General features: G+C 42.8%; 1 protein-coding gene across 3 annotated transcripts in view; it reads left to right on the top strand.

The window, feature by feature from the left end:
• The window catches only part of PODN (podocan), a 50,857-nt gene extending 26,881 nt beyond the window's left edge, over positions 1–23,976 (top strand). For all 3 annotated transcript variants that reach the window (XM_073643458.1, XM_073643460.1, XM_073643459.1), the window contains 7 exons: positions 12,052–12,161; positions 14,317–14,473; positions 15,181–15,296; positions 18,666–19,323; positions 20,918–21,066; positions 21,143–21,301; positions 22,609–23,976. In XM_073643458.1, coding sequence (XP_073499559.1) covers positions 12,052–12,161; positions 14,317–14,473; positions 15,181–15,296; positions 18,666–19,323; positions 20,918–21,066; positions 21,143–21,284 — 1,332 coding nt within the window. In that variant the 3' untranslated portion in view covers positions 21,285–21,301; positions 22,609–23,976. The remainder of the gene's footprint in view (positions 1–12,051; positions 12,162–14,316; positions 14,474–15,180; positions 15,297–18,665; positions 19,324–20,917; positions 21,067–21,142; positions 21,302–22,608) is intronic.
• Positions 23,977–27,514: the final 3,538 nt, after the last annotated feature.

The following is a 27,514-nucleotide window of genomic DNA, read 5'->3' as shown; positions in this document are numbered from 1 at the left end:
TCACGTACGCTCCGCCAATGAGACTCCAGATCAGGCGAATAAATCAAAATGTCACCCAAATACACAACCACATTTTTGCCGATCAAAGGTCTAAGGATGTCATTAATAAGATTCTGAAAAAATGCTGGTGCATTGGTAAGACCAAAAGGCATAACCAGATTCTCAAAATGACCCACAGGAGTGTTAAAAGCAGTCTTCCATTCATCACCCTCCTTCATGCGCAACAAATTGCATGACCCCCGGAGATCAATTTTAGAGAACCACTTGGCCCCCACTAACTGGTTAAACAAATCAGGAATCAATGGCAGTGGGTAGGGATTGCTTACAGTAATTTTATTAATCTTGCGAAAGTCCAGGCAAGGACGTAAACCGCCGTCCTTTTTTTTAACAGAAAAAAATCCAACAGCCACAGGTGACTTAGAGGGTCTGATATGACCGGCGGCCAAGTTCGTCTGTATGTATTCCTCCAAAGCCTTTCTCTCATGAATAGTAAGATTAAATAAACGACTTTTAGGAAGAGTCGCTCCAGGGACAAATTCAATGGTACAATCATAGTCTCTATGGGGAGGCAAAATTTGCGACTCCTCCTCAGAAAAAACTTTCCAAAAATCCTGAATAGGTACAGGTAATTCCCCTTTATCCACAGCAGCAATGCGCCCGTTACAACACTTGTCATAACACTTAGGGCTCCAGGACTTAATTTCATTAGTAGACCAATCCAGTACAGGATTGTGCAATTTTAACCAGGGTAACCCCAAAACTACTGGAGAAGGCAAATTATTTAATACTACCAAATCCAAATTTTCTTGGTGAATACCATTAATAGTGAGGGGAAATTCATAAACCTTGTGAGTAACACATTTCAAGGGAGAGCCATCGACAGAAACCACGGCAATAGGGGATGACAAAGGTTTGGGTTTTAATTTAAGCTTTTCCAAGAATCCCCCATCAATCACATTCAGAGTAGAACCACAATCTACAAATACCCGAAATTCAATTAATTCTTCCTGGGCTGCAGTAGTAGCAGAAAGAAATACCCCCTTAGTGTTTAAACAGGCTATACGGGCGTAACTGACCTTTTTTTTTTCTTCTTTGTTCATATGAAGCACACAGTTCTTAATGAAATGGTCAGATTTTCCGCAATAAAAGCACAAACCTTCAGAAAACGTGCGGTCTTTTTCCTGAGAGCGGGGTGACATCGCCCCAATCTCCATCGGCTCACCAATGTCAGTACAGACCCTCTCAAGACTAGGAGCTGACATGGCAAAGGATTTACTCTCATTAACCCTTGCACGCAGTCTCCTGTCCACCCGTATAGCTAATTGCATTGCCTCCTGCAAGTTTCCAGGTGTAGGATAAGCAATAAGCAGATCCTTAACCCATTCACCTAGCCCAGCAAGAAACAAACTTTTCAGAGCTGAATCGTTCCACCCCACCTGAGCAGACCACCGACGGAAGTGAGTACAATAATTTTCCACATTACCTGATCCCTGCCTCAAAAGTCTCAATTCCGTCTCAGCTGAAGAGACACGATCAGGATCATCATACAACAACCCCAAAGCAGAAAAAAAACTATCCACTGATCTAAAGCACGGATCACTAGGTTGGAGAGAAAAGGCCCATCCCTGAGGTTCTTTGCGCAAAAGTGACATTATGAACCCTATGCGCTGTGATTCATCACCAGAGGATCTGGGTCTCAAACGAAAATACAATAAACAAGCATTTTTAAAGGAAAAAAAATCTTGTTGTTCACCAAAAAATAAATCAGGCAATCATACCTTTGGCTCCACAAAGTGTGCTCCAGAACAGCTACTCACGTGTTGTTGGAGCTCGGCCACCTCCAGAGAGAGTCCCTGTAGGCGTTGAGCCAAATCCTGAACCGACACCATGATGGAAACTGGAGGTCTTTCCTTAGAGATATTTTTGGGCTGGACTTACTGTTATGATAGGCTACAAGCACTAAGGAAAGACAGGAGATCTGTCCCTACAATAGAACTAAGCTAGATCCCTACGATGTAACGGGGAACCTGATTCTGCGATCAGACCCGCTAAAGTCCTCAGCTAGTCTGAACGAAGACCTATAGATGTGAGGGAGGGATCCCTACAAGAACTAGGGACTGGGAGAAAGATGGACACCTCCTAGCAGAAATTGTAGCAATAAAAAGACAAACAAACAACATAGAACATAGAGGTCAAAAGACCTAGCTAAACTGACTGAGAAAGGTAACAAAGCACCTGGCTATCTTAAGAGTAGAAATTACAATGAAGTCCAGCATGGCCAGAAGGGTGGAGCAGGATTAAATAGGCAAAAAAGGTCATGCGACCAGCAAAATAGAAAAAACCTAACAGGAGAGTTCTAACAGAAACCAGTTGTTCTTGCCATAAACTGTAACCGGTTGTTCTTGCCAAAGACTGTAACCAGTTGTTCTTGCCATAAACTGTAATCAGTTGTTCTTGCCATAAACTGTAACCAGTTGTTCTTGCCATAAACTGTAACCGGTTGTTCTTGCCAAAGACTGTAACAGGTTGTTCTTGCCATAAACTGTAACTGGTTGTTCTTGCCCCATAGACTGTAACCGGTTGTTCTAGCCATAGACTGTAACCGGTTGTTCTTGCCATAAACTGTAACCAGTTGTTCTTGCCATAAACTGTAACCGGTTGTTCTTGCCAAAGACTGTAACAGGTTGTTCTTGCCATAAACTGTAACTGGTTGTTCTTGCCATAGACTGTAACCGGTTGTTCTTGCCATAAACTGTAACTGGTTGTTCTTGCCATAGACTGTAATCGGTTGGTCTTGCCATAGACTGTAACTGTTTTTTCTTGCCATAAACTGTAACCGGTTGTTCTTGCCATAAACTGTAACCGGTTGTTCATGCCATAGACTGTAACCGGTTGTTCTTGCCAAAGACTGTAACCGGTTGTTCTTGCCATTGACTGTAACCAGTTGCTCTTGCCAAAGACTGTAACCGGTTGTTCTTGCCAAAGACTGTAACCAGTTGTTCTTGCTTAACATTTTACAGGATTCAATATACAATTTATAAAAAGTTGGGTCACTTTGTAAATGCATTGCATTATTTATATTGTACTGATTTTTATACTCCGGAGCTGTATTCACAATTCTGCTGGTAATTGGAAAGTCAACAGATTTGTTTACTTGATAATTGTGCAGTGCCTGATGTAAAGATCCTAGTGCAGATCATCAAAGGAAAATCTGTACGGTTTTCTCATTTTTGGTTAATCTGCAGCCTAATTATTTCAAACAAGTGCTCCGGGGAATACTTGTTCCCCAAAATCTTGCGGTGTAAATGCCCCCCCCCCCACTCAGGCAAGTGCGTGTATGTTTGAGAAAAATCCCTCAATTAAAGGGGTTGTCCCACAACATCCCTTTTTTTATCCTCCATTAAACTCGGTAGTTTACCACCCAAAAAAGTTTTTTTTATGGGCTGTGCTCCCTCTAAACTTGCTGGAAAGAGTTAGCAATAGGAACTAAATAAAACTTAGAGAAACTAGCGATTAACATGTCCAAGACCAAGAGACATGAGGAGAAGCTTAAAGGGGTATTCCTATCTCCAAGATCCTATCCCAATATGTAGTAGGTGTAGTAATACTAATATTAGCAAATACCTCCAATTAGAAATGTAGTATATTTTTTCTGATTCGCTATCTCTCTTTCCTCATGTGCAGGGCATTGCTGGACCTTAGGTATCCATGGTTACGTCCACTGATAAAGTCTCAGTTAGTTAGCTAGTTGCTAGTGGTCGTAACCATGGATACCTAAGGTCCTGAGATGCCTGCACATGAGGAAAGAGAGATAGCGAATCAGAAGAACTATACTACATTTCTTATTGGAGGTATTTGCTAATATTATGATTATTACACCTACTGCATATTGGGATAAGAATTTGGAGATGGGAATACCCCTTTAACTTGGCCCTGGGCTGACATTTGTAGTAAGTACAAATACTGGGCTGATGTCCATGAAAGCAGGCTCTGTTACATTTCTTTAACCCTGACACTGTCCACAATCCAGGATTGGCACGAGCAATGTTCTTGGAAGCTTAAAGGAAACAATGAGAAAACATCAGAATGTGACGACCCTAAATCACAAGCGGTTATGGAACATTCGTGTAGTGAGGAACATTAACTTACTAACCTATTTGGGACAAGTCTTGGCTTAGTCCATTGGTTATGTAGATGACTTTTCTATTTTCTTAGCCAAGACTCAAGCAAATGGAAAGCAAAAGCATTGTGGTTCCTCTAATAAATTCCATCGATTGAGCAAAACTAGCATCGGGATTGGGGAAAATTGTGGTCAATAGAATTGGGTTTGTCAACTCAGTCTGTCCAACTGATGAACTGGCCATAAATGTCTTCTGTGGGGAAATCCCATATGATAGAGATAAAACTTTGTATAAAAATCTAGAGTAAAAACATTTCAACAGTATCGTAGGAGACAAAAATATGATTTTTTTCTACATTTATGTACCACTTCTTCTGCCTCTTCAATTCATCATTCAAAAACAGCTAAAATCTCAGGTCCAGTTGACAGCTAACTTAACAATCAGATTACACAGCTGGCTATTGAAGTCCATGGGGAGATGAGGGAGAGAATAGGAGAGAAATAAAGAGAGAGAGGCACAGACACACATATACGTTGGTTGCGGCTTTCTACTAAGAGCTTTATTTCACTCCAGAGCTGAATTCACAGCAACATTACTCAGTAATGTTGTATCATTATTAAGTAATGTTGCTGTGAGTTCAGCTCTGGCGTGAGATAAAATTCAGAGCTCCTTCATGCTGTTGCTGCTGCTTCTGAACTTGTGCTACATAGGAGGGCAGGAGTCCCTCATGTCTATGTGTGCTGTGTTCGAAAGACATCTTAGCAGCTAGCCTCCATCCACTAGCTCAGAGACAACTGAAAATTAGAGATAGAGTCTGCAGTGGGGAAAACCGGTGATAAATGAAGGGTAAAGTAAAGGTAATATAATGAAAAGAAATAGTGTTATTACTCATGCATGAAGTCACCAGAAAGGACAGATACGCTTTACTGTAAGCACAATCCCACTTTATATGGAAAAGCAGGACTTATTTTGTGTGTATCCTGAGTCTGGCACTGAATCCGGATAATACACTTCCATGACATGTGGAGCTCCAGGTTTTCAGGTCCTTGCCAGATTTTCTCATGGCTTCTAATCAAACGTATCAAGGTTTCCAAATTTTTTTTTCCCTACTACTCCCAAAGCCAGCTGTAGGTTTCTGTTACTGATCTAGTAAATCTCATGCATATCATTCATACTCACAATTAATTTAATTATTTGAAGGTCATATTTCCATAAATGTAGAGAGCCTTTTGTTAGAAACGTTCTTCCATTTAAGCCTCTGAGCTTTTAAGCTTTCCGTCAGAGGTTTTTCTGATGGGAGGCTCCGATGTATGTTTTGGGCAGTCTATGACCAGCTTTGGAACAGTCTATGACCAAATTTGGGGAAGTCTATGACCAGCTTTGGGGTAGTCTATGACCAGCTATGAGGCAGTCTATGACCAGCTATGGGGCAGTCTATGACCAGCTATGGAGCAGTGTATGACCAGCCGTAGGACCAACTTTAGTGCAGTCTATGTCCACCTTTGGGACAGTCTATGACCAGCTATGGGGCAGTCTATGACCAGCTTGGGAGCAGTCTATGGCCAGCTATGGGGCAGTCTATGACCAGGTTGGGAGCAGTCTATAATCAGCTATGGGGCAGTCTATGGCCAGCTTTGGGGCAGTCTATGACCAGCTTTGGGGTAGTCTATGACCAGCTTTGGGGCAGTCTATGACCAGCTTTGGGGCAGTCTATGATCAGCTATGAGGCAGTCCATGACCAGTTAGGGCAGTTTATGACCAGCTTTGGGGCCGTATATGACCAGCTTTGTGCCAGTTTATGACCAACTTTAGGGCAGTCTATGACCAGCTTTGGGGCAGTCTATGATCAACTGTGGGGCTGTCTATGATGAGCGATGGGGCTGTCTATAACCAGCTGTGAGGCAGTCTATGACCAGCTTTGGGGAAGTCTATGATCAGCTGTGGGGCTGTCTGTGATGAGCTTTGGGGCTGTCTATGACCAGCTTTGGGGCAGTCTATGGTCAGCTGTGAGGCAGTCTATGACCAGCTTTGGGGCAGTCTATGACCTGCTTTGGGGCAGTCTATGATCAACTGTGGGCAGTCTATGATGAGCTATGGGGCTGTCTATGACCAGCTGTGAGGCAGTCTATGATCAGCTTTGGGGCAGTCTATGATCAGCTATGGGCCAGTCTATGATGAGCTATGGGGCTGTGCTGTCTATGACCAGCAGTCTATAATCAGCTGTGGGGCAGTCAATGATCAGCTGTGGGCCAGTCTATGATGAGCTTTGGGGCAGTCTATGACCAGCTGTGAGGCAGTTTATGACTAGCTTTGGGGCAGTCTATGATCAGTTATTGGGCAGTCTATGACCAGCTTTAGCGCAGTCTATTACCAGCTTTGGGGATGTCTATTACGAGCTTTGAGGCTATATTACCAGTGACACATTTAAGGGATTTAATACATAATACAAGATTTTGTACTTTACTTAAAAAATTGTGTCCTCCATTAGTGTTTTGGATTCATACCTTTATGTGTGTGACACGGAGTAAGGTTTATTGGCTTATAAAAAGGAGCTGCGGAGGCCCAAGTGTGGGAGGTTTCCACTAACGCACAACGCAGAGGTCTGGCAGCCTCCTAATCCAGAGATCGGGGCCAGAGAACATGTTGGGACGTGTTTCGCTGGCTCCATCCAACATATCTCTCTTCCAACCTGTGTTTTGTTTGGTCGATAATAGGGTCCGGATTGAGTTCAAGATTATCTGGGCTGCGTCAGGGATTTGTCACTTACTTTACAGCTTGTAAGCACAGACAGTGTGAGGATTTGATTCCACTTTTAGCCTATTAACTCAAATGGTGCTGTAGAGATACTAATTGTTTCTCCTTTCACATACACTAACATTATATATGTATGAAACAGTCAATAAAGGACATAACTCATTTTGAGGCATATACTTTCTGTAACAGATACAAACATGGTAATAGAAGGATAGTTTTGGACTTTTTTTTATTTTGTCTTCATTAAATCTACATTTTGCATCCTACATTCTGCCCCAGCCATATCTAGTATATATAATCAGCTTATCCCGTCTGTCCGTCCAGGAAATCCCGCGTCGCTGATTGGTCTGGCCGCGGCCAATCAGCGACGCGGGATTTCAGAACAAGATGGCGGCCGTTAGCGGCTCATCTGCCGCATGGAGGTCAGCGGCGATGCAGCCGGGAGCTAGCCGGTCATTTCCCGGCTGCTCACAGCGGAAGTACCCCCATAGGCAGCGCCGCTCCCCGGTCCTCACTAACACGGTTCAGCGATTTTGGCGCCAAATTTAAACACGCTCTCCGATATTCTAGAACACCCGATGCGTTAGAATCGGGCCACCATCTAGTATCTAAATAACAAGGATACACCCGGGGTCCAACAGCCCTTCCCCTTTACTACCCAGAAGCCATTAATGAACCGACGAATTAAGGTGTTGAGTGCAAAGTCAGCCATACCGGCCAATTACAGTGAGAGCGGACAGTTATCTTATGAGTATGGGGCCTTTCGATATCCCCCCTACAGATACTGTTGGGTTAAAGAAGTTGGTATACGTGCAATGTGTAGGTGTCACGGGTGTGTCAGAGGTGACAGACAGTCGCCCTGCAGTGGATTGTAGGAGATCTCTATGTTTGGCATTGCTGACAGCTCCTTAGATAAGATGTTGTCTTTAGGACTGAGCGGCTACCTCTCTCTTGATAATTATCTCTCTTGCCTGGTTGTATATATACCTGGTGTGTCTGAGAGGGAGTCGTCTGCTATATCCATTTCTACTTGTGCAGCTTAGCAGGAGCAGTACTTCGTCCTCTCTGGAGCTTGAGGCCGTGTGCTTATTTGGAGTTCATCTAAAGCTAAGCCATTTGCCCTGTTTTGTCCACTCGTGTTGTCTAGAAAAATGTGTTTTCGCTGCTCAGGAGGTGCAGTTTTTGGGGTACTTGTTGTCATCTTCAGGTTTTCGGACGGATCCGGACAAGATCCATGCAGTTCTTGGTTGGGAACCTCCCGAGAAGCTGAAGGCTCTACAACGTTTTCTGAGCTTTACTAATTTTTACAGGAAATTCATCCAAAATTACTCTGTTATAGTGAAACCCCATACTGGCATGACTAAGAAGGGGTCTGATTTTTCCAAATAGTCAGATGCTTCCCCCCAGGCTTTTTCTTCCTTAAAGAATCATTTTGCCACTGCACCTATACTCAGTCAACCCGATGTTTCCCAACCCTTTATTGTGGAGGTCGATGCTTCGGATGTCGGGGTTGGGGCTGTTTTGTCTCAGGGTTCGTCCCCTGGTAAATGGCGTCCATGCTCCTTCTTTTCTAAAAAATTGTCTTTGGCTGAGAGAAATTATGACGTGGGTAATAGGGAAATTTTGGCGATCAAATTGGTGTTCGAGGAATGGCGACATTGGTTGGAGGGGGCTGTCCATCCAATTACCGTTTTTACTGACCATAAGAACCTGTCTTATCTCCAGTCAGCTAAACGTCTCAACCCTAGGCAAGCCAGATGGTCCCTGTTTTTTACTAGGTTCAATTTTGCTGTCACTTTTCTTTCAGGGGTCAAAAATGTCAAGGCTGATGCTTTGTCCTGGAGCTTCCCTGGTGGTGGTGACCATGAGAACCCTGGCCCGATATTACAGAAAGGAGTAGTCATTTCGGCTCTTTATCCTGAACTGGAGGGTCAGGTGCTGGAGGCTCAGGGGGACACCTCTGCCTCCGGCCCTTCAGAAAAGTTATTTGTACCATCTGATCTGTGGTGCAAAGTAATCAAGGAACATCATAACTCTGTGCTTGTTGGGCATCCAGGTGGTAAGGCAACCGCGGACCTCCTCTCTCGTCGTTTTCGGTAGCCGGGGTTGCATCGGGATTTAATTGAACATGTAGCTACTTGTAGTATTTGCGCGCGTTCTAAGGTTTCGCATACCCGTCCGTCTCGTACTCTTCTTCTGCTACCTATCACTAGTAGGCCATGGACACACTTGTCCATGGATTTTATTGCTGACCTAACGGTTTCTGCAGGCAAAACGGTGGTTTTGATCATAGTAGATAGGTTCAGTAAAATGGTTCACTTTGTCGCATTTCTGCACTTCCCAATGTGAAGACACTTGCTCAGGTGTTCATAAATGAGATTGTGAAACTTCACGGGGTTCCCTCCGATGTGGTTTCTGATCGGGGGACGCAGTTTGTTTCCAAGTTTTGGAAGGCATTCTGTTCTCAACTGGGGGTGCAGCTGTCCTTTTCCTCTGCCTTCCACCCTCAGTCGAATGGACAGACCAAGCGTGTCAATCAGAGCTTGGAGACATACCTCAGGCGTTTTGTCTCCAAAAATCAGGAGGATTGGGTATTGGGTATCCTACTTACTGCTGCCAGAATTTGCCATTAATAATCATCAGCAAGAATCCACTGGCAGGTCACCGTTCTTCGGTGCATACGGTTATCATCGACAGTTTGGTACCTTCAGTGCCTTCGTCGCTCTCCTCGGTATGGCAGAGTGTTCTGTGTAATTTAAAGACCATGGAAGACAGGTATAAACGTATGGCTGACAGAAAACGCTTGCAAGGTCCAGACCTGAATGTGAATGACTTTGTATGGTTGTCTACCAGGAATATAAGATTGAAAGTTCCTTCTTGGAAGCTGGGTCCTAGGTTTATTGGTCCCTATAAAATAACCACTGTCATTAACCCAGCAGCATTTCGTCTTGAACTTCCTCAGGCCCTTAAGGTCCACAACGTGTTCCACAGGTTCTTACTCAAAAGGTATGTGGAACCACTTGAGCCCTCACCTCTACCACCGCCCCCAGTAATGGTTGATGGTAATCTGGAGTTCCAGATTTTGAGGATTGTAGATTCTTGTCTCTAACGTCGTTCTCTACAATACTTGGTGCATTGGAAAGGCTATGGTCCAGAGAAGAGGATGTGGGTTTCAGCATCAGAGGTGAACGCTCCCAGAATGGTTCGCTCATTCCACACCTCTTTTCCTGAGAAACCCGGTCCTGAGTGTCCGGAGGCCACTTGTAGAGGTGGGGTACTGTCACAGGTGTGTCAGAGGTGACAGACAGTCGCCCTGCAATGGGTTGCAGGAGATCTCAACGTTTGGCATTGCAGACAGCCACTTAGATAAGAGGCTGTCCTTAGGACTGAGCGGCTACCTCTCTCTTACTAATTAGCTCTCTGCCTGGGTGTATATATATCTCGTGTGTTGAGAGGGAGTTGCTGGCTATATCCATTTCTACTTGTGAAGCTTAGCAGGAGCAGTACTTCGTCCTCTCTGGAGCTTGAGGCAGAGTGCTTATTTGGAGTTCATCTAATGCTAAGCCATTTGCCCTGTTTTGTCCACCCTTGTTGTCTATAGAGTTTAGTGGAGGTTGACTAGTGCTCATCTCCTTCCATCCCTAGCCGTAGTCATACGTCAGGGAGAGTAGGGTGAGACACGCATGCGGCGATTGCTGAGGATGCAATATAGGAACATTAGGGGAGATAGGGTGATGCTAGACCAATCTAGGAGGTCTCCACTTCCCCCTTTCCCTAGTGTCTGGGCTCCCTTTCCCTTTTCCCTCTGTGTTGCACTAAGTCTTTCCCACACCTGGCATGACAGTAGGCACACATTCACACTGTGGCCATTTAACAGACAAAACTCAGGGTTAAAAACAAAATGAGAATATACCCTGTTATAAGTGAATAGTAATAGTGCAAGTAAATAACATAGGGTGCTTAGTTAACACTATTTTGATTAAAAAAAAAGCATGAAAGCCATCCCACCACGACAAGATGCACCCAATCGGGACGGTTCTATCCTGTCTTTAGTATTAAAACCTCACCTTGTGTGGCTGACCTCAATATAGATAAAGGCAGAACATGTCACAAACTTGACTTATGCTCCAGCTCATTTCTTTGGTTTTGCTTTAGTTTTTTGTACTCTATACAAACAAGGATGCGGGTCCCCTTTTCTGAACTAGGCATTTCATTTATATAGCTTCCAATGGGCAGGTGTCGGAACAATCAGGCCTGGGTCCTGCTCTGCCCTTATTTATATAGAGATCAGTTGACACAAGGTAAGGTTTTAATACAAGAGATAGGACCGTCCCAATTATGTACACCTTGTCACAGTGGGATGACTTTTACACTTTTTTTATTGAAATAGTGTAAACTAAGTACCCCGTGTTTATATATATATTTACATGTACTATTACTATTTACTTTGAGTTAAAGAAGAATTGCTATGTCGTATTTCAATGTCCGATCCCTTTTTCTCTACCAAAATTAAAGGCCTCTAGAGATGTTTGGCCACGACTTACTCTACTTTTCCCATAAAAACACATTCACGCTTGCACAAACCAAGTGTCCATGTCAGGGACAGGCTGATTGCACAATGACCGTGGGGAAGAGGCCCAGGTACTTAAAGCAATCAGAGTACCTGTGTTTCTTCCAGTTAAAATCCCTCCCTGAGTTCACAGGAAGAGGATTACCTTCTTTTCTGGGTCAGTACATGCAATTAATTGATTCTTTGGGGTTTTTTTGTTGTTGTTTTTTTAGCTTGTCATTGCCAGGGTTTCAATCTAGTGGGAAAGGCAGAAACATTATCAGTGAGCCACAGGATACCTTGTTATTTATTAAATAATTTTTTCTGCCTTGTGGTGTAAATGAACTATTCTTCTTCTTTACAGGCATATTGTATTGGTAAATACAGTACAGATAAACAGTATCTGTATGGACCAGAACATTATAACGCTAAGTTGCTAAATTTAAATTTCACTGCTTGATAAGAATGTACTATAAATCATTATAAGAATCTGTACAGAATAAGTAAAGGAAACTAGCTCCGATCTCTATGTAGACTGTAAAACAGTGTTCGGAGAGGCTACATGATACTGTCATACTTGGCACTGTGTATAATGACGCTCTAACTATAATCTGTTGTCATTTGTAGCTAACTCTGGCACCAAGGTTCCTCCCGAGCTCTCTCATAAGCGCAGACTTTGCCGCCAATTATATAACTAAAATCTATGGAATGACATTTGGACATAAGCCAAATCTACGGTGAGATCATCAGAACGTCACACGTGGTATTGATGTATTTGAATTTACAGTTATAATGTCATAAATCTGATTTAAAGGGAACTTATCATATCTGATCTGCAAATAGCAGAGCTGAGCAGAATGATATACAGATTTATGTGTAAAGATTCAGTATAACTTGTATATTATTCATTGAAATCCCTGCTTATTCTAGGATTAGGAGTCCAGGGGGCGGTCTTATCAATGATTGACAGTTATTAGGACCTCCCACTGGACTCTAAACCCATAACGAGCAGGGGTTTGAACAAAAAAAAAATAAAGGTTATACTAACTCTTTTCCGACAAACCTATATATCGATCCGTGCATAGAGCATTTCCGAGCTGAAAGGTTTTCTTTAAGACATCTACCACTCGTAGTAGTTTTTTTTAGAACTCACTTTTATCGCACAGGGGATTTTGTTTTTAGGATTCAGGGGAATCCAGCTGTCGGACCCCCCACTGGTTAGCTTATATGACATGTCATGCCATAAAAGATCTTTAAGGCTTTCATTGCAACCAGTTAATTTAGCTGGCTGAATTCTGCGCTGGGTTCTCTGGTGCACTCCATATGAAAACATGTTCTCTATTAGCCTCCCATAATATTGTTTTGTCCTCCTTCCAATTCCTATATGGAATATTAACTCTTTCACAGAGTAGCAGTAACTTCCAGTACTCAGATATTTTCCATTTAAATTACCTCTGGAAATAAAATCCTACATAAGTTTCCAGTTCAGTAATTGTCCCAATATAAACTTTCCTGCACAGACTATGTATAGGTAGCAAGACACATGCTTTCCCTCGCTCCGTCCTCTTTTTATTATTATCATTCAGTTCCCTTAAATGCACTGAAAACATATGGTGAAAAGTGTATAATAAGAAACATCCCATCTCATATAAAAATAAGTTACAAAGCTGTTTTCAATTGTTTTTCACATAAAAAGAGAAATATTAAAATGAAAAAATTGGACTTTGAACCAAAAATATTGGTGTTTCCGTTCCTCTTAATGTTGGCAAAAAAAAATAACAAATTGTTAGTCCTTGATGCAGAATCTGTAACTGGGACCCCACAACTTTACTTGTAATTTATAATGCTGGGTATTCTCTTATTTGGCATTAAATACATTGATGTTACAATACAATTAGAACAAACACAGTGATGTCACAGCGCAGGATAATAAACAGTGATGTCACAAGAATAATAAACACAGTGACGTCACAAAAGGAGTAGAACAAATACAGTGATATCACAGCACAGGATAATAAAGAAAAAATGTCAAAAGTCTAATAAACAGTGATATCCCAGTACAAGTATATTAAACACAGTGATGTCATAATACAAGTATAATGAACATAGTGATGTCATAATACAAGTATAATGAACACAGTGATGTCATAATAGAAGTATAATGAACACAGTGATGTCATAATGCATGTATAATAAACACAATGATGTCACAAAACGAGTAGAACAAATACTGTGATGTCATAACAAAGGATAATAAGCAGTGATGTCACAAGTATAATAAACTCAGTGATGTCACAAAAGAAGTAGAACAGTGATGTCAGAGCGCAGGATAATAAACAGTGTTATCACAAGTATAATAAACACAGTGATGTCAGAGTACAAGTATATTATATTATAGTACAGTACAAGTATAATAAACACAATGATGTCACTAAACGAGTAAAACAAATAGATGATGTCACAAGTATAATAAGCACAGTGATGTCACCAAAGAACTAGAACAAATACAGTGATGTCACAGTAGAAGTATATTAAACACTGTGATGTCATAATTCAAGCATAATACACACAGTGATATTATAAACCAAGGGAACAAATAAAGTGATATCACAACACAGGTTAATAAACAGTGATGTCACAAGTATACAATATATAGTTATGTCACCCCCCTTTAGTTACGCCCCTGGAGATCATCATCCCTGCATTACCCTTCCCATGACATGAGCCCTATCTGTGAATCTCCTTGCGGTTGGTGGCATGATATGTATAATATGATCATAAATGATCATCTATAACGTTTGACATTAATGACAGATATACATAAAGTAGAAAGCCTAATCTTGTACTTGTGATGCTGCAGGACTTAGTATAATGGACGTTCTCTCTCGTCAGGTCTGTGTATCTGCACAACAATAAACTGACAGATGCCGGACTACCAGACAATGTCTTCAACCAGTCTGACAACGTAGAGATCCTTATAATGTCCAGCAACTTCCTGAGACAAGTTCCCAAGCACCTGCCTCCCGCACTGTACAAGCTGCACATGAAGGTATCAGAAATCATCTGACATCCGTTAAACATCGTAAGACTTATTGTAACTATTCTTATACACGACACACTTTACATTTATATTATGCTGCTCCCAACTCTGCAATGGAGAAACTAAGTGGTACTCATACAAAAAAAAGAACATATGCAAGTTTAAAAGGAGTCTGTCAGCACAAAATGACTTTTCAAACCAAACCCAGGCACTCAGTGCACCCTTGGTGTGGCCAAGCAGTTCATTGCACCTAACCACCTAATAGTTTTGCATCAATCTCTACCCCCTTTTCCTTGATTGACAGCTAGGGCATTACAGGAGACAGAAGAGTGTGAAGATAGATGGAAAATATGTATATGGGAAGGTGAACTGAACTACTCGGCTACACCAAGGGTGCACCAAACATCTCTGCTTGGTTTGAACAGTCATTTTGTATTGACAGATTCCATTTACAAGGGGTCTGATTTTTTTTAATTGTATTGAAGTATTCAATGAGCATGTCAGATACCTCATGGTAAAAATGTTAAAGAACATTGATCTTCACAGACAGGTTATGCTCCTGTGGATTGTTTGAATGATTTCCGAGAACTTGCTTCGTCAAACACCAGATGTGACATTAATATCAGGGTTGGGATCCCACTTCTCGCTCTTCTATTGGAGCTGCAGCCGCCGATCTTCCATTCATTCTGGGTATAAGAATTTATTTATTTTCACAGAACAACAGGTTGGAGAAGATTCCTGTTGGAGCGTTTAGCCACCTCTTAGGTTTGCGTGAACTTTACCTACAAAACAACTTCCTTTCCAATGAAGGCATGAATAATGAGACATTTATGTAAGTGAATTTTCATTTTGAGATCCAGGCTGGAGAAAAAAACATTATTGTGTTATAGTGTGGCACCCCTGAGGGTTCAGTCGCCACAGAGGTTTTGCACCTCACCCAGAGGTGTGGTGTCTCCTTCTCTCAGGTAAGGAGGGAGTGCTGCCCGGAACCCCAACACCTGCATCCAACACTACACTGCTCCTGGCCTGCTGGAGGGGCAACATGCTGAGCCCTGACCCTGGCTGGAGTGGGGGGAACCCAGAGGTAGGGGGAACCAGTAGTGGGTGTGGGTGGAGGAAGCAGTTTAGGGGAGCACCCTTGAAGGAGGTATATAAAGGGAAGCCATCTTAGGGTGGCAGAGGAGGTCAGTCAGTGAGAGAAGTCAGTCTTGGAGCAGAGTCTCTTTAGGAGCTCGGCTCCACAAGTTGGGGCCTAGTGCTAGAGGCCCAGGAGGGGAGCAGAGGAGTAGGCTCCGTTCTAGTAAAGGGATCCCAGGGGGTACGGCGAGTGCGGGACGGCACCCGTACGCCCCGAATCTGTCAGAAGACAGAGGGATCGTAGGCCGCAAGAAGGGGACCGGCCCCATGGACCAGCCGTGTTACTCCAGGTCTCAGCTGGAAAAACCGGAGGCTTCTGGCTTATATAGTCAGTTGCCAAAAGCCTCATTCTAATCTTCACGAGGGTCAAGCAGGTCTGGGAACTCCAGTGAGACAGGAGGGACTTCAGAGCACCTGAGCGGGATTGAGAGTGAGGAAGCGCAGGGCAGGAGGGAGAAGACCCAGCGTGAAGACGGTCTAGCAAGGAACACGAGAAAGCGGGGTTCCGTCAGGTGCTCCTAATTTGCCTGAGGAAGAGCTGAACCCCTGGTCTGGTGAACGCAGCGCGACGTGGGGAGGCTAGCACCCGTACAGTGCACCAGTGGAACTGTCATAAGAACTGTGAGTAAAGACTTGGAAGACTGCACCGTACTGCCTCCGTCCATTCTTTCATCTGCACCATCTTTCCCCCTGCACTACCACGCCCAGCGCAACCAACAACCCCTACACTGCCCTGGAGCTAGCGCTTCCTGTGGAGAGCCACACCATCCCTGCTGCAGTAACATCAGCTTCAGAGGACTGATCTGCAGCAGCGGCTCCCTTTAGGCGCATTCCACAGGTGGCGTCACGAACACTTCCTAAAACTACAAACCCCTTACAAATATCATTCCCCCTTTTTGTTGACCGCCCTGGGCCACAGACCAGGCCAGCCACCGTGATATTCCCCCCACCGGCATCCATAGGCCAGACTGCCGAGTACCCCACGGCCCTGGGGGCGCGTCAATAGAATATACAGAAATATGGAAATATATAAAATTCTTCATCTTAATGTTCGTCAACTCTCGGAAAAATATGCTCTTTACTGCAGATTGGTTCATGCATTAGGCTTGGACTTATACCCCTTTCTTCTCATTCAGTGTCCTTTCTCATCCCTTGGTTGAACTTGATAGACATAGTTTTTTTTTACCACTATGTAACTATACAATATAAACTATCGATTCAGCAGAAACAAAAAATTCGATATAAAGGTGGTCAAACACTTTAGACTAAGATTGGCTGAACCTGCTAAATTCAGCGGGATCGGATAACCACTTGGTGCGTATATGATGTTTGGCCGATGTTCATTCGAAAAGGGAAGAGGATTGGACATGTTGAATATCAATTCTCGGGGCTTGGCATCTGCCATGTGGTATTTGCAATACTGGTATCTTTTTATGTGGCAGAAGAACCTTTGGGCTTTCTCAGGCACCATGATCTCAATGCGACAACTATCTCTGCACCCCTTGTAGCCATACCTCTGTTACAACTAGTAGAAAGTTACATATCTGTGTTGTTCGACCACTTTAATGTGTAACTGTACATACACACAAGATACATATGGTTTAGCTGCCAAATTTCAGGGATCAATACCTAGAAAGTTGCCAATTGTGAAATTTTTTCCTATTACCATGCCCCTATTTCCAAATCCTGTCCAACCCACAACCATTTCCCGTTCCCGTTACCCGCCCCCTGAATGTACATTTTTACACTAAGTCTCTGATTAAAGGGAACCTGTCGACTGATTCATGTTGAATCAAAACCTGACAGCACATTTTGCAGCCAGGTATATATTTCTCCAAAACGCTCCAGCATTTAAAGATCTTACGAAGAACCATAGCCTGAGGTGAGGCCAGTCCATCTCCACCTTTGGCCGGCTTTTCCCAGCGCCGCTCTTGGTGATTGACGAGTCTCTTGCTATTTGAGAGACCTGAAAGAAGAAAAATTTGCAGAAAAAAAATGGATAAACAATATAAGGGTGTTCAATAAAAGAATAAAATAAGGCAATAGAAAATGTACCCCTTTAAAAAATGTATACTGTACATCTTTATTTAATTTTGCTTATAAAGCACCCAAAATGAAACAAAATACTATATGTATATGAAAGAGAAGCAAGAAAAAGGAAAAGGGGAGGGCTAGGCACCAACAAAGTCCCTGTTGGAACCTAAAGTTAAGTAGCAGCAACCTAAGCTGGAGAGGTTGACACCCTAAAAATTGTGTTATGTTCAACGTAGGCTAAACCCTAGTATAACCATTATACTTACTAACAAAGGCCATGAATGATATAATAGCATTAACCAATTGTAAGCCTATAGATAATATTATGGGAATCACATATAGGACGGCATAAAAATAAATAGTCCTAGATAGAATATACCTCCATAATACAGAAAATGAGTACATGTCTACAATATCATGTTACCACCTCGTATATTTTTTCTCTGAAATGCTCCAACTCTTCCCAGTATTTAAAGATGTGGAGAAGGACCAAAGCCGGAGACTGTACTAGTCCATTACTTCCTCCGAACGGCTTTTCCCAGAGCCGCTCAAGGTGATTGACAAGTCTCTTTCCATGGGAGAGGTCCGTCAATCACCCGCAGAGACGATCAAGTCTTGTCTCTGGCAGTGGATCTTCTAACAATATTTTCTTGCAGAGGTTCAGAGAAGGGTCTGATTCATGCCCACAGTTTGGACAGCATGAATCAGGTGACAAGTTCTCTTTTAAAACAGAGCATATCAGCATCAAACACAAGAAACTTTCCAGCAGCGATGCTTTCCAGGAAGTTTTGGCAGCACATGCGATATTTGACAACTCTTCCAAGAGTCTAGGAGGTCTCGTCTTTTTGCATGAGTCTCCAGGTAGATTTGGTTCATATATGGACAGATTTACTACATTTCTAGGCAAAAAGTTGTTTATTTCTTGGAGACTTTTTGAGAACATCTTGACGATCCTCCAGTTTTCCTCCACTTTTGAGACTATTATTTATCACTAAGACATTGATCACTACTGTTATTCTTGTCACTCCAGGAACCTAAACAGATTGGAGTACCTGGACCTCTCAAGCAACAACCTGACACACATACCCAGTGGGCTACCACGTAACATTGTCATACTTCATCTGGAAAAAAATTTGATCAGAAATATCTCTAATAATGTTTTGACCCAGATTAGAAACTTGGAGTATCTCCTGCTTCATAACAACAAGCTGAGGTCTCGAGGTATCCATCCAACAGCTTTCCTTGGTTTAAAGAAATTACATACTCTTCATATGTACAACAACTTGTTGGAGAAGATACCGGCTGGACTTCCACGGAGAGTGAAGACACTTATGCTCCTTCACAATCAGATCACTGGTATATCCAAAGATGATTTTGCCACTACTTATCTCCTGGAGGACTTGAACCTGAGATACAACAAAATACTAAGTAGTGCAGTACATAGAGACGCCTTCCGCAAACTGAGGCTCCTCAAGACCTTGGAGCTATCCGGCAACTATTTGAGATCTGTGCCACATGGATTACCCAAAAATTTGGAAATTCTGAGACTGAATGACAATGAAATTAGCTCCATACCACAAGACACGCTAACTGGGATGTCAAAACTGAAAGAACTGTATATGAAAAACAATAAACTCAAGATCAGCTCCATCTACACCGGGGCCTGGGTAGAGCTCACTAGTCTCCAGGTGAGGTCCTCAAAAGTTAGTAGAAGTTATTTAAAGCGAGTCTGTAGGCACAAAATGACTGTTCAAACCAGATACATGTTTCCCTCTATCTCCACCCTCCCTCTTCTTTGATTGAAAGCTCTGTCTTTATAGAGCCAGAGAAGGTCGGAGATAGAGGGAAAACAAGTAGGTGGGAAGGTGCACTTAAATATTTGGCCACACCAAGGGTGCACCGAGCTCCTGTGCTTGGCTTGAACAGTCACGCTGTGCTGACAGAATCCCTTTAAGGCCACGGCCCCACTATCAGTATTCGGTAAGTATTTTTTCTCAGGAGTGGGAGCCAAAACCAGGAGTGGGTGATAAATGCAGAATTGGTGACTTGTTTCTATTATACCTTTTCTCTGATTGTTCCTCACCTGGTTTTGACTCCCATTCCTGAGAAAAAATACTGACCGAATACTGACCAAATACTGATAGTGGAGCCGTGGCCTTATAATAGTTTCTGAAAGGTAAGCTCCCCATAAGAGAAAATATGGATGACGACCAGTGTGTAGTAGTGTCATGACTGAGCACGGTGACTGATTTGAGTTACTTTCAGATTGTGGGTTGTTCTTCCTGCTAAAACTTCCCTCAATTAAAGGGGTTTTCAGGTATTAAAATATTTATAGTCTACAACTCTACAACGTTGACATTGTGCTGCTAACTGTATACTTAGTTGGCACCAGTGGTGGACACAGACAGACGAGGGCAACTGTGAAAGTCCCATAGCTCATCATAATGCACACTTCTATCTTGCCTTGAAGGTTAGAGGTGGAAATGGGCCCCCTTACCTCTTGGGCCCCTGAGTGGCTGCTCAGCTTGCACCAATAGTATGTCCACCCCTTGTTGTCACATTCACTTCAATGGGGCGACGGAACATTAAAAATGATGTGGCGCTTACACAATGCCGCAGCATCTTCTAGCAGTTGACCAACCGGAATCCAAGAGTGAGGCCTTCATCTAATGTTGATGGCCTTTCCTAGTAAAAGGCTGTCAGTATTCCAAACCTAGAAAATCCCTTTAATGACAAGTCGCTATCCAAGTCACTTTGGTATATACAGTACTAGGCGGTATTTACACCGTTTGCAGTTCACGCTGGCCATGTGTGCTGGTAAAGCATACTCAGGGTGCATATGCAAGTAATGCGCATGGATACACAATTTTTTTTCTCAAAGTGGTATGCATTAGCATATCTTTTCCTAACTTTTATGAACTGCGATGTTCAATACATAGTTATTCGGCAAAAAATGTATGCCAAAAATGGGCTCTCAATTATGGTGCTGGGTTATGCTACCATGGAAAGAATGACCCTTCGGGCAACTTCTCACTCTCTTATTTGCTAGTAATGTAGTCTAGAGGTGAAACCTGCACAAGTTCTTGACACGTAAAAGTAAACAAGACGGGACCAGCCATCAGTCTTGATATAAGCCCCATGCTAGATTTGCACATATGGTGTATATGCCCTTGAAATGAATGAGAATCCCTCAAGGACATTAAGTGTTCTGCAGTCTACCCGTGCTAATCTGTTTGCAAAAGTTTACTTGATCAATAAGAAAAGTGTGTCCTCTCCTTTCAGCTACTCGACTTGTCAGGAAACCTACTGTCTTATGTCCCACCGGACCTTCCCGAGAGTCTTGAGTACCTGTACCTTCAGAGTAACAAGATCTCTACCATCCCTGACAGTGCATTTCAGTCCACTCCTAACCTAAAGGGAATTTTCCTCCGGTAAGACAATGTAAAGTCTACTTCTTAAATAGATGTCATTTAATAATGGGTTTCCTAAGAAAATCTTCTTTGGTAGGTTCAATACGCTAACTCAGCAGTCAATGATGGAGTCCGCCTTCGAAGGTCTGGAGAAATTACAAGTCTTAGACATTGAGAGCAATCTCACTTTCAAGGTTACCAAGAAGCGAAAGGAGGAAGAAACAGAAAAAGATGATTAAGACCAAAAGTAATTGTGGTAAATATCAGTATTAACTTTTTTTTCAAATTCTAAGAATTATTAGTTTTCCAAAGAAGGATTACAATAAAGTAAAGAATTCTGAGAAAAAGAGGCAGACATTAAACACACGGTGGCTCAGTGGTTAGTACTGTTGCTTTGCAGTGCTGAGGACCTGGGTTCAAATTCCACCCAGGAAAATATCTGTAAGGAGTTTATAGACACACTGATGGGGGCAGTGGGAGTGGTGATGATGGGAGCAGTGATGATGATGTCAGTAAAGAGCTGCAGGAATTTGATGGTGCTATATAAGAGAGTAAAATAAATATACTCAAAAAGAAAGAAATGTAATCTAGGCACAAAAAAGGGGTGCATAATGTCAGAGGTAAGGAAGGGGGGAGGGGTAGCAAACAGACTCTCAACCACAAATAATTTGCAACATCAACAATTTTTTTTATGTAATAGAAGCAGAAAAGTAAAGAAGGAAAAGACGAGAAGAAATAAAAAATGGGGGGTGGGGAGGAAGATGGGTTAGAAGGAATGGGACTGTGGAGGGATCTGGAACTACCAGTCAGCATCAGGATACAAGTCGAGGAAGAGATATGTCCCTGGACTGGCTGATTTATAATTAGAAAAATGGGAGAAAAGGGATGTTGTGTCCCTGGGCAGGGCGGTTTTAATTTGGAATGTTGTGAAATGTAGAAGATGACAGTATTAACATTTTTTAATAAAACTTTTGAACTCACTTACTGATTTAGATCATGGGGAAGTGAGGCTCCATTTCATTTTTGGTTACTGGCCTCTGTTATTACTTGTTACAGTTCATTTCAGGAAAACTATATCTTTGTACTGTGTTAGCCAGAAGATAAAAAAAAATATTAAAATGTGAGAGTCCTCAGTGGTTGGTACCTTTTAGTTGCCAACTGAAAAGATGATAACAGATAGCAAGTTTTTGAGACTACTGAGGTCTCTTCCTCAGGCATGTGCCTGATGAAGAGACTTGATTAATTTCGAAAGCTTGCTATTTGTTACCATCTTTTCAGTTAGCAATTAAAAGGTACCAACCACTGAGGACTCTCAAATTTTAATATTTTGTTACAGCTCTGCATCAATCTACATTCATTTTTTTGCCCATAGTAATAGATTCCAGTTTTCAATCTGAATGATCACAATGTAAAAAACAACCTCTGGCAGATAGAATACTATATTATTTTCCACTCAAAAGATAAGATGGCATAAGGACCCCCACTCTTTCCTGGTGACCCACAGCTTCAACTGTAAAACAGAAAAATTGAACCCTGACTGACGTAAAACTTTCCTATTTTTAGGATCTACTTTTTATGATCTCCTCTCGTCTAGCTTTGCTGAGCATTGTGGATTCCTCCATCATTAAAAAAAAAATGAAGAAGACTCCGATTCAGTCGACATGAGTGAAATGTCCTCCATGGACCCTGCAAAAGCTGGCTTTTGTTATATTTTTATATTTTATTTCAGATTTATGGGTAAATCATTAGACCTCCTGAACAGGCAGAATCTTGTAGCGTCTTGTTACTAATACAGACGACATAAATTATTTTTATAGCTAGCATCATTCTAATGAAAGTCTTTACATTTATTGGTTATTTTTACAATATCTGCAAAAAACATTTACAGACTTTGTATTAGGGTGAAATTCCAGGATCACTAATTGTCTACATTTCTGAATTTGCTCTGTTAAATGTGCCATCGTCGATAATGTATACATTACTGAATTTCTTTACCCTTTTGAGCACTTTTCTAAAAGTTTCTTAGCACCCTGTCTATACTGTGATCTTCACCCTGTAAAATCTGTAATGTATACATTGTCATTGTGTCCACACCTGGACTATAATGTGTAAAAAATGTGAGAGGTATTCCTTTTTTTTTTTTATATCTGCTATGTTCTGCTTAGGAATGCAGGATACAGGTACAGTAATGGGCACTTCACTTATCCTGCATTAGGATATAGCCTATACTTATGCAGGATAAGTGAGGTACCCATTACTGTACCTGCAGATCCTGTATCCTGCTTTCCTAAACAGAACATCATAGATAAAAAAAGAATATCATATTAGCCATATGACATAACTGAGAATGGAGCTTAAAGATGACAGGGCAGTGGAAGCAAAAGCTATTCTGTGCAGTGCATGGCCAAATATTCCAGAAGACAGGTGGGAATAATTTTTTTTTATGGTCGTGACATACAGCTCTACCCATATTAAAAAAAAAATGATAGAACTGACAGCAAACAGGGAAAGACGTTGGGTAGGTCTTGTAAGAAAGTTCCCTTCGTTGACCTGGAATATGACTTTAAACAACCTGTTAATTTTTTTTCTACTAAAGTAAATGTATATGTATGTAGTGATCATGCTGAAAATTATGGTATCATACAGCAATTATGCATAAGACTATGTAATATGTTGTATAAAGTCAATTGTTGCGTCGTCTCTTTGGACAGAATATCTGACGTGTTAAAGTTTGAGTTGTCCTGTGGATTCAATACAAGCAACAATATTAAAAGTGAAATTGCATAAAGTACAACTAATCGTCCGGATTCTGTCCCAGTGCGCAACATAGAGCCATTTGTATACAGAAATACTGATCATGAAAAATAAGCATTTCCCCGATGATTCTATTATATGTCTAAAGTGTTATAATAAATCAAACTGATTCTCAAACGCTTGTTTTGTTTTTTTATTAAGTTTTACGCCTTAGATAACCTGGATAATTATCTCCTGCATACATGCCCGAAATATACTTTTAAGATATCTGTGCTATATTTTATGCATTTTTGGGTCTTCATATTAGGAATATATATTTTATCACTTGACGGAATATTTTGTTCCATATAGAATATAGTTTTCTGTTTATCCTCGAATGACCTGCACTGAGAGGATGAAACACTACTAGCATGACATGGCTTTAGGACAGAAACCATCTGATTGTAAACTAACTCTGTTTTCCATGGACACTTTATAGTGGAAAATGTTTGTAAAATAAAGTTGTATGAATCATTAAAATGAGGGGAACAAAACACAATCCCATACATAAATTCAGACATGCTCAATCACTTACTTCACATCTGACGACATTTCTATATTCTTAGATCAACATATAATGTTTAGTCTTTGATTATTCTGTTGCATTTAAAGGTGACCTTTCAGTTGCTCAAAAAATTGAGTTAAATACCTTGTAAAAATCCCTGAGCTCCCCTGAATCTGACGCTCTTTTCTGCTTTGCGCTGTGACACACCATTGGAGAGATATTCACATTTGCTACTTTTCAAGCACACTATTGGAAATCTCTGCTTGCAGACCAACTGGGTGTTTCTTCAGAGTCTTCTCTGGGTGCGTGCGCTTTCACCCTTCCCTCCCAGACACTGTCAATCACAGCTTAGCAGTGTCTGAAACTGCTAAGTCAGCTGCCAAGCTGTGACTGGCAGCGTCTGAGAGGGAGGGGTGAAAGCGCACGCACCCAGAGAAGACTCTGAAGAAACACCCAGTTGGGCTGCAAACAGAGATTTCACATATTGTACTCCGAAAAGTCAACATGGTGTAAATTAAAGATCCCCCCATACACATCAGACCAGAGGCGTAGCTAGGGTTTTGGTTCAGGGGGGGGGCGAAACTTTTGAGTGGGCCCCTAACCAGTTAACCCTAATTACAACTATGGTGGCGCACCCTAACAATGGATGTAGGAGAACCTCAGCAGATGACCGCGCTGTTGCTAAAAATAATCTCTATACAAAGACCAGCACTGATATTCCCGCCATATGGTGACCATATAGTGGTATATACCAGTCCTGCAGAACATATAAGAGATCACAGCACAGTTATATACAGTAACTTACAGCTGATGTTCTATCTGATTAAATTGTTCACTTTTCCGTCTTTTCCATCTGGCCCAGACCGACACGACGACTTCTCCATCCAGGATTCAGAGTCTCAGGTCTGCAGAGATCACAACAAAGACACATTACATTTACATTTCAGGCCCCGTCCTCATCTATTCCCAACCTGCACAAACCCCTCATCCTGCTGATAATCCAATACTGAGCCGCTGTTGCTGTACATGTTCGTATTACTGCACATGCTGTGTGCCCTCTATATGGTAAAACAAACCTCTAGAATATAGTAATGCTGCGTGCAAGTGCCCTAGAAAACAGTGCCCACATTTTGCTCTTTAGAAAGTAATAATGCCCTCTGTGTGCCCCCCTGACAGTCATAATAACCTGAGTTCCCCTATGATAAGTGCCCACTTAACATTTAATAATGTCCTGAGTCTCCCCCCCATACAGTTCCCCTATACACAGTATGATGCTCTCTTATACATAGTATAATGCCCCCTCACTGTATAGTACCCAAAACACAGTATACTGACCCCTTAGTAGCCTTCAAACTGATGGCTCCAGCACTGTATGACAGTCCCCATACTGTGCACACTGTGCACAGACCCCACATTATCTTCCACACTGTATGATGGCCCCCACACTGTACAAAGACCCCACATTATCTCCCACACTGTATGATGGCCCCCACACTATACAAAGACCACACATTATCTCCCACACTGTATGATGGCCCCCACACTATACAAAGACCCCACATTATCTCCCACACTGTATGATGGATCCCCACACTGTGCAAATGTAGCACCCTGAGGATTCGGCTGCTACAGGGGTATTGCACCTCAACCCAGAGGTGTGATATTCCACTCCCGGGTAAGGATGGAGTGTGGATCTGAGCTCGGTAGGCTGCATGCACTACATACATCCCATTTCCGAGGAACAGGCCGACGGTACTCCCACTTAGAAATGTGCAGGTACGACCGAGTCTGTTCCTGGTTGGAGTGGGAGGGGGGTGGTACATCCCAAGTAGTGTAGGGGCAGATAGGGGGAGCAGCCTGGGTAAAGATAGGAGCTCATTGGGTGCTGGTCACCTGAGCTCACACATAGAGGGTGTATATAAGGTGGGCACCAACTAAGAACAGGGTCAGTTGCAGAGAGAAAGTCAGCGAGCGGAGGAGAAGAGAGACCCTGAGTGAGAGAGGAGAGAGAGAGACCCAGAGGGGGAAGCAGAAGAGAGGACTCCAAGATCCCAAATTAAAACAACGGGTGAAGAGCCGGCATCAGGGTACCGGAACCCAAGCTGGTGGGGGCAAAAACACACCCCAGCCAGAGACCGGAGGCCGTGGGCAGCGTCTGCCACGGCCACCCACCACATCCACCACGAAGGCATACCACGCGGAGGGTCAGGGAACCCCAGGCCAAGGGTCACCCAACAGAAGGCCCGAGGGAGCTGGACCTGGGTGGATCAATAGTGGGGACGGCCAGAGAAAGGACAGAAGGAGAGCTCAGGGTCACGCTCCGGACTTATTTGGGAGTTGGCTGGATCCAGAACCTGGTGGACGCAGCACGGCTCGGGAGGTCACTCGAAGCTGGAGTGACCAGAACATCAGCAGTGAGTAAACATCCTAAACTGCATAACCCGACTCTGTCTCTGATTGCCGTCTACACTGCATCACCACAACTCCCATCCTCTGCACCTGATCCCCCTGAGGCTATACCCCACCCGTTGGGGGTTATATCACCAAAGCTGCACCTACACCACCAGCCTCAGCGGACCCTGCTGCAGCGGCGGCCACAGTGACCGCAACACAACGGGTGGCGTAGTCGACAATAAAGAACTTATAACATCTGTATGACTGCCACATACAACTCAGTTTGACACCCTGGGCACGGACCGGGTCACAGCCACTCGGAAGACTACAACCCCCATCTGATCCGGCTCCGGATATTCCCACTAACGAATATGGCCCAGGGGGCGCGTCACAAAGACCCCACATAATCTCCCACACTGTATGATGGCCCCCACACTGTGCAAAGACCCCACATAATCTCCCACACTGTATGACTCTAATTGTAATCCCCACACTGTATAAATAGCCTCCATATAGTATGATGCGCCAGATTGTCCTCAATATAGCATAATGCACTACCCATAATGCCCCACCCCCATATGCAGTCTGTAAAATAATCCCCCCACCCCCCACAGGCAGTCTGTAGCATAATCCCCCCATCCTCCATAGGCAGTGTGTAGCATAATCCCCCCACCCCCTTATACAGTCTGTAGCATAATGCCTTCACCCTCCTTAGGCAGTCTGTAGCATAATCTCCCCCCTCCCATAGGCAGTCTGTAGCATAATCCTCTCACCCCC

This window comes from Phyllobates terribilis, unplaced genomic scaffold, assembly GCF_046119375.1.
Source record: "Phyllobates terribilis strain yellow unplaced genomic scaffold, ASM4611937v1 Scaffold_8__6_contigs__length_399053987, whole genome shotgun sequence".
NCBI lineage: Eukaryota > Metazoa > Chordata > Amphibia > Anura > Dendrobatidae > Phyllobates > Phyllobates terribilis.
The sequence above is the reverse complement of the archived record's forward strand: the minus strand, read 5'-3'. Positions and strand labels throughout refer to the sequence as shown.